A 7,808-nucleotide genomic window follows, 5' to 3' on the forward strand; every position below is an offset into this window, starting at 1 on the left:
TCCCTCTTTCTCTCTCCCTCTCTCTCTCTATATATATGTTTAGCAAGGGCATTGGGAGACACTTGATAAGAATAACATTTTAAGATTTCTTTTATTAATATATTTTCATGTACAGGGAATTGTTACTCGTGAATCGTCTTCTTTAAAAGTTCCACTTCACTTATCAACTACTGCTCACCAACTGTATCTGTCAGGTGCTGTATATTACTTTGAATCTTTATGATGTATAGAGAACCGCAAAGAAGGCGGCTTGGGTTTTTGCATGGAAATGAGACACCCAAGATTAGGAGCTCTTGATACCATATGAAAATAAAATTATGAATATTATTGAATTAGTTTAAGGTAAAAGCTTTAATATGAATGACTTCTCCTAGTAAATAATAATCAAGAAAATGAGGAAATACAACATATGCTAATAATTAAAGGTACGATATTATTTACAACAATATTCAAATTATTGTCCTACCTTGCAAGTGTGTCTCAATATGCTGAAGGATACATCTATTATGATTTGTAAATACTAAGCCACTTGTAAAGGGCTATTGGTAATTAATGTGTTATTTCCATGAGGTCTTAATTTGAAATGCTCATGTTATTGTGGTATCCAAAATTCTCAAATATAAAACATGTAGATGATAAAAGTTAGCTATATAGTTTTTCGCAAAAACAACTATAGAAGTCTTGTCCATAAGTCAGGGTCGTCTATCAAACAACAAATTTGTAATGTCCTATTCTGAATCATGTCAAAGTAGTTTTCGCAAATGGTGGAAAGTTGAAAAAAGGACTTTCAGAAACTGTAAGAAGTACTTGCTCAAACTTGAAATATTGTTGTGTAGGTTCTGCTGCTGGCTGGGGACGAAAAGATGATGCTAGTGTAGTCAAGGTATGAGCAACTAATGTTGATTGAAAGAACCTCTAGAATTTGATATTTAGTTCTTTCTGATATATTAAAATAAAATGAGAATGTAATTAGCTTGACAAAAATAACAATTTCAGGCTCTTCTATTTTCAACAATAAGCAGTAACTCTTTGTTTGATATGTTCTTTTTGAAGTTGTTTGTTTGATTGTACAGTTGAATCAACTATTTTTTTTCCAAACTAAGGAACAATTTTGTACTTTTTCCCTAATAAATAACCAAATATCTAAAAAATTTGAGTTGTTAGTTGAAGTCTCATGGATGGTTTTATCACTTCTATATCTAACACACCCAACACAGATGGGAGCCCATTGGGCTCGGGGCATGTACTATGTACAAGCCCACCCTATCTTGTGTTGAAATTCAACTTCTGTTGAGAAGAAAGGAGGTGGCAAGGATCAAACTCTTGGAATAGAGGCTTTGATGTGGATAAGAGTTCAATAAAAATAAAGAAATGCACTAGGAGAAAGAGGCTGTGCAATGTGGGTCATATCACCTCTACTGATGTAATTGATTGGTCAGGAGGATTTGGAGTGGGAAGGGAAGGTTTAATAGGAGTAGGAGGGAAAGAATGAGGAAGAAAGAAAAAATTGAGATTGTATCAAGGAGACATCGGGGGTCTTTCAAATACCCTGTAGAACAATACATTGTACTCCATCTCTATCTTTGGATCACCTTTACCAGAGTAGGAGCTATTGAATAAATTTGGTCACCATGTTACCACTTTTACTGGTTTGTCTGTATTAGATACCATGTCAAAAGCCAACTGATCATTGGCAATGACAACCTCACAATCATTAGCTATAATTGAGTTTCTTCTCTAGCAATTAAAATTCTAAGATGATTTTGTCAAGAAATAATAAACATTAGGTAAACACTTTGATTACAATAATCAGAAGGCTTTGTCAACTTTTATACAGGTTTACGAGACACTAACTGGTGTTAGAGTTGAGGGAAAACTCCAGTCTCTCAGAAAAGATGTTGTGTTGCATTCTCTTCCACCCGAGTGGCCCCAAGATCATGTTCTTGACATAAAAAAATTAAAAGAAAACAATTCAAAGATTTTGGTTGTTCTGGATGATGATCCAACTGGAACACAAACTGTTCATGATATAGAGGTATTGACGGAATGGTAAGTGTTACATTCTCTTTTGTCATTTCTAAGTGCTTGGCAGAATCAATTCTACTTTTCATATTATTATTCTCATGATAATACAGTATTATCTCAAACCAAATTGCCAAAACCACCAGTCTTTCTATTTGAGATAACTTTTAATCATTTTTTCACTTAGTGGTAATTTAATCATGATATTGGAACTGAAAGTAAGATATTCTTTCTGAAGTAAAATCTCAAGTTATTATCAATTGGACATGTTCCTGTGCAGGACTGTTGATTCACTAACTGAGCAGTTTAGAAGATATCCAAAATGCTTTTTCATTTTGACAAACTCCAGGGCACTGAGTTCTGACAAGGTAAAGAGCTTACCAATAATGTCATGAACTGTAATAGTTGCAGCACTTAAGTATACAGGTGCCATCCGATAACAATACCTCCAAAGCCATCTGAGCTGTGTAATAGTTGCAGCACTTTAATATAGCATAAAATCAGTAATATCGCGTTTTATGAAATTCATAATTTACATTTGATGCTTGACAGGCCACTATATTGATAAAAGAGATTTGCAGAAATCTAGATACTGCAGCAAAATCAGTTGACAACATTGATTATACAGTGGTTTTGAGGGGAGATTCAACTTTGCGCGGTCACTTTCCAGAGGCAAGGATTACATGTTTTAGCTGAATAGTTATTGTAGTCAATGATAGAGACTATGCTTCAATTTGGAAATGACACGACTGTTGTTCACAGGAAGCAGACGCTGTTATTTCAGTTTTGGGTGACATGGATGCATGGATAATTTGTCCATTTTTCCTTCAAGGAGGCCGTTACACTATTAACGATACACATTTTGTTGCTGATTCCGAAATGTATGTCTTTACATTCATGATCTAGCTATAAGGAATTATGAATAGATGCAAAGCTATAATCCTACTTATCTTTGTCTGCAGGCTTGTTCCTGCAGGGGACACAGAGTTTGCCAAAGACGCATCTTTTGGCTACAAATCTTCAAATCTACGTGATGTAAAACTTTTTATCCCTTCCGTTGATTGGATCAATGTAACATATTTTCTTATTATTGATAAGAATAATAATGTTTTGAGATGTATCGAAATATAGTGGGTAGAGGAGAAGACAAATGGTCGCATACTTGCAAGTAGTGTTGTATCTATTTCTATCCACCTTTTGAGGAAAGGAGGGCCAGATGCAGTTTGTCAGCATCTATGCAGTTTGCAGAAGGTATATAATATTATGGCCGATTCTCTTCAGTTTCTAAGAACACGTAACTTTCTTTTCCTAGGCAAGAAATTATGAATAAGTAGAGGTATTCAATTCTCTTACTGAAATTATGATTATTATATTAAGCAGGGGTCCGTATGCATAGTTAATGCAGCTAGTGAAAGAGACATGACTGTATTTGCGCTTGGAATGATCAAGGCAAAACTTCTTTCTTCTCCTGTGTTTTTTTGCCCTTCTGCATGTTTTGTTACTGATTAAAATGATCTTCCTGTATTGTTCTGTCTTATTAACAGGCAGAGTTGACAGGGAAACGTTTCTTGTGTCGTACTGCTGCTAGCTTTGTATCTGCCTGTATGGGAATCATCTCTAAGCCTCCGGTATTGCCGAAGGATCTAGGAATAGCTAGAGAAAGAAATGGAGGTTTGATAATTGTGGGATCTTATGTTCCAAAGACGACAAAGCAGGTCAAAAGTTAAATCAAGTTATTGATATACAATTTACCAAGCAAACCCATTATCTCAATTTTTTTTTTCTCTCATGCTTATAATCCCAGGTTGAAGAGCTTAAATTACAGTGTGGTCATTTCTTAAGAAGCATTGAGGTGACCAACATCTTTAATTTATGTGACATCATTTGTTAGTTTTAATCTTCTCATGTAGAGAACAATCATGAAAATCAGTTTACTGAAAGCATTCATTTTTATGCCCAATGCAATCTTTCTTTGCAAGTTTTCTTTGCTGGGCTTATTAAGATTCTTTTGTAATAGGTTTCCGTTGAAAAACTTGCAATGAGGTCTATTGAGGAGAGGGAGGATGAAGTCAGTAAAACATCTGAATTAGCAGATGTATATCTTAAAGCTCACAAAGACACACTTATATTGACCAGCCGAAATCTCATAACTGGGAAAAGTTTGTCTATCTCTTTTTTGGTTTTTATTTCTTCTCTCCACTTCCTTCTTTCCAAGATTATAGAACTGTATTAGCATTCAAAAAATGCTAGTGCACTTAAACGCGTGAATAAATTTTATGCCCCTCATTCTAATCTTCTAGTTTATTTCCAATTTGCAGCTGCCTCTGAGAGTTTGGACATTAACTATAAAGTGAGTTCTGCTTTGGTGGAGATAATGAAAAGAATAACTACAAAACCTCGCTATATAATTGCAAAGGTACTCTATGTTTAAATGACTTAGTGAATCTGCATTTGCTATTTATTGATTATGCATGGAAAAAAATTATTTCTTATCTTACCTCCTTTTTACAAGCTAATAAAATAATTCCATTCATGCTTGATATTTGATCAGATAAAACCCAATCTAATATCCTTCATTTTTGTGTATGTCTCAAGTTTTGATCAAACACTGACAAATAGTACCTTTTCTAGGGTGGTATTACCTCTTCAGACCTTGCTACAAAAGCCCTTGGTGCAAGATGTGCCAAGATTGTTGGACAAGCACTAGCCGGAATTCCCTTGTGGCAACTAGGCCCTGAAAGTAGACATCCTGGAGTTCCTTACATTGTCTTCCCAGGTAAGTTTTTTGTAATTTTGTATTTTTCCATTTTTAAGTTACACTTTCTAACTAAGTCCGAGTATCTGGTACTGTAAAATCTATTTCTTTCTTCATTCTATATCTCATCTAAATTTATCTAAAATAATCTGTCTTTGGTAGGTAATGTCGGTGACAGTGAAGCATTGGCAGAAGTGGTGAAGTCCTGGACTTGTCCAACGAGACTTTCATCGACGAAAGAGATTCTTAATGTAAGGATAATCTGGTTCAAGGTATTGCAGCTGAGTCTTTGTAAATACTGAATTTGTTTTTTGGCATAAAGAACGCAGAAAATGGTGGATATGCTGTTGGGGCATTTAACGTTTATAATATGGAAGGAGTTCAAGCTGTTGTTTCTGCTGCAGAGGAAGAGCTAAGTCCTGCAATATTACAGGTAAGAAGCACACTTCAAACCCAAAGGGATATTGCGTGAAGAGATTTGTTAATTACAAAACCATCCCTATGCTTTCACGTACCAACCTAAGCAATTGGGAAAGTTTGCTCATGAAAAAATTGCTAATAATAATGAAATATCCGAAGTGGAATTCTAAAATTTCTAAGAATAGCAACATAATACATATAAGTAAACTTTGTTGCATTCTTGATCGATTTTTTCATATTAGTAATTATTATGCTCAATATTTATGTATGTGCATCACGTTGTATATGGTTTTTTAGATGAATTGAAATTCTTCTATTTTATACTTTTAAAACTTGGTGTTTCTAAATTAATTTTGTACAGCCTATATAATTTTCAGATTCATCCTGGCGCCTTGAAGCAAGGAGGAATTCCCTTGGTTGCTTGTTGCATTTCTGCTGCAGAGCGTGCCAGAGTAAGTGGCAATGATATTATTTTAAGTTTTTCATTTTATTTTCCTTTCTTCATTTTTAATAAGAATGCCAAATTATTTGAAGTTAAAACAATGTTAAGTAGGGAATACCATTATTACCAACGGTGCCTTTCATGTACTCTGGAATACTATTGTAGTAGACAACTTATCACGACAATGAGAAAGACCATGAACAAAGCAAGTAGAGTAAAAAACAAGTGGAAGAACAATTATAGATTGAGAATAATTTTTTTTATTCATGTTATTTGATGATACTACACAAATAAACACCCACGCAAGATGTACTGTACATAGAAAAAGGAATCTCCAAAACTTATAAATTGAGAAAGATCACAGCTATTAATCTACTCTAAGAAAACTGTACCATACGAAGGAAATAAAGAAGTAATTAAACACAATCAACACATGTTTATTTATAAGTTACAGGTTACTAAATGCATCTGATTTGCAGTGAGCATTTCTGAGTGAGGAGAGCACATAGATTTTTATTTATACTTGGGTAAATATTAGTTTATCGTTATATTTTACTATCTATATTTCTTGCAGGTGCCCATTACTGTTCACTTTGATCATGGAACTTCAAAGCAAGATCTTGTGGAAGCTCTTGAACTGGTAATTTTCATTTCTACTTGCATAATACTCATACTTACAGAACAAAATCAATCTCACAGATGGCGCACCATGCATTTATTGTTAGTTATTGCTTTATTATCTCTGTACTTCTCCTGAGTAAAATTGTATGGTGAATGCAACAATTCCAGGGATTCAGTTCTGTGATGGTGGATGGTTCAAATCTTTCTTTCGATGAAAATGCTGCATACACAAAATTTATATCATTATTGGCTCACTCAAAAGATATGTTGGTTGAAGCTGAGCTGGGAAGATTGTCAGGGACAGAAGATGACTTGACTGTCGAAGAGTATGAAGCCAAGCTAACAGATGTTGATATGGTTGCTATCTCCTCTATAAAAAGATCTCAAAATATTCTTCTGTGCTTGACATTGCTAAATTTATTAATGCGGGTCTCGATAATTTCAGGCGGAAAAATTCATTGATGAGACTGGCATAGATGCTTTGGCAGTGTGTATTGGTAATGTGCATGGAAAGTATCCTGCAAGTGGACCAAATCTCAGATTAGATTTGCTTAAGGTGATACTATATTTCTGCTTGTAATTTCCATGCATTTACTTATTTACCGAAAAAAAAAAAACAAAGAAAAGCTCCTAATTAAACTTTCAGCAGAAGTATAATGTTCCTTTTTTTTTTGCTTTTCAAAAAACAAAATTTCTGTGGGGTGGATGCCTAATGTTTCCGAATAGATAATCATTTAACCTATAGTTGAGTTTTCTTTTCACTGTGCGATTTTAACCATCTAGGAGCTGCATGCTTTGAGCCTGAAAAAAGGAGTTTTTCTGGTGCTTCATGGTGCGTCAGGTTTGGGCGAAGAACTTGTTAAGGTACAGACATCTAGATAAAATATTTTGGAAGTTAACTTAATATTTTTATCTGTCTTCCAAGTAACCATTTACATGCTATGAGCATTGAAGCTCAGGATACAGATGCAATACATCACAAATTTTAAGTTTCTTTATATTGACTTATTTAAATTTATCTATTTACATAAACACTTGTGAGACTGTTTGAAAGAACTTCTAAAAAGATGTTATGGCATGTCCATAAGTTGTTTTCAACTTATTTCCATAATCTTTCTAGTATAATTTTTGAAAATAGCTTATAACTTATATAAAAACAATTAATTCGTTCTCTTTTGTTATAAGAATAACTTTATACATAAGAATTTATATGAGAAACACTTATGTTATAAGCATTTAATTCTATTGTTTATTCAAATAAGGCCTTTGGAAACTATCCTTTATGTTGAACCTCTTATTCATAAAAAATAACATTTGTGTGATGGGCAATGTAGATTTGAAAGTTTATATTGCTAACCCTGTAAGAGCTTCTTGATTCCTGACAGGAATGCATAAATCTTGGTGTTAGGAAGTTCAATGTGAACACTGAAGTAAGAAAAGCATACATGGACTCACTCATTACTCCAAAAACAGATCTAGTTCATGTTATGGCTTCTGCCAAGGAAGCCATGAAAGCTGTGGTTGCAGAAAAGATGCATCTCTTTGGCT

General features: G+C 34.0%; 1 protein-coding gene across 1 annotated transcript in view; it reads left to right on the forward strand.

Annotated features, from left to right (window-relative positions):
- Nucleotides 1-7,808, forward strand: part of LOC101509479 (uncharacterized) — a 19,579-nt gene that overhangs the window by 10,319 nt on the left and 1,452 nt on the right. The window contains exons 21-42 of the mRNA XM_004512736.4: nucleotides 116-194; nucleotides 837-883; nucleotides 1,838-2,049; nucleotides 2,303-2,390; nucleotides 2,575-2,694; nucleotides 2,785-2,903; nucleotides 2,985-3,057; nucleotides 3,154-3,273; nucleotides 3,403-3,471; nucleotides 3,567-3,737; nucleotides 3,827-3,874; nucleotides 4,040-4,181; nucleotides 4,341-4,438; nucleotides 4,654-4,798; nucleotides 4,940-5,028; nucleotides 5,100-5,210; nucleotides 5,575-5,649; nucleotides 6,214-6,279; nucleotides 6,429-6,617; nucleotides 6,706-6,816; nucleotides 7,044-7,124; nucleotides 7,646-7,805. Of these exons, the coding sequence (XP_004512793.1) occupies nucleotides 116-194; nucleotides 837-883; nucleotides 1,838-2,049; nucleotides 2,303-2,390; nucleotides 2,575-2,694; nucleotides 2,785-2,903; nucleotides 2,985-3,057; nucleotides 3,154-3,273; nucleotides 3,403-3,471; nucleotides 3,567-3,737; nucleotides 3,827-3,874; nucleotides 4,040-4,181; nucleotides 4,341-4,438; nucleotides 4,654-4,798; nucleotides 4,940-5,028; nucleotides 5,100-5,210; nucleotides 5,575-5,649; nucleotides 6,214-6,279; nucleotides 6,429-6,617; nucleotides 6,706-6,816; nucleotides 7,044-7,124; nucleotides 7,646-7,805 (2,413 nt within the window). The remainder of the gene's footprint in view (nucleotides 1-115; nucleotides 195-836; nucleotides 884-1,837; nucleotides 2,050-2,302; nucleotides 2,391-2,574; nucleotides 2,695-2,784; nucleotides 2,904-2,984; nucleotides 3,058-3,153; nucleotides 3,274-3,402; nucleotides 3,472-3,566; nucleotides 3,738-3,826; nucleotides 3,875-4,039; nucleotides 4,182-4,340; nucleotides 4,439-4,653; nucleotides 4,799-4,939; nucleotides 5,029-5,099; nucleotides 5,211-5,574; nucleotides 5,650-6,213; nucleotides 6,280-6,428; nucleotides 6,618-6,705; nucleotides 6,817-7,043; nucleotides 7,125-7,645; nucleotides 7,806-7,808) is intronic.

The sequence above is a fragment of the Cicer arietinum genome, chromosome 8 (genome assembly GCF_000331145.2).
Source record: "Cicer arietinum cultivar CDC Frontier isolate Library 1 chromosome 8, Cicar.CDCFrontier_v2.0, whole genome shotgun sequence".
Taxonomy (NCBI): Eukaryota; Viridiplantae; Streptophyta; class Magnoliopsida; order Fabales; family Fabaceae; genus Cicer; species Cicer arietinum.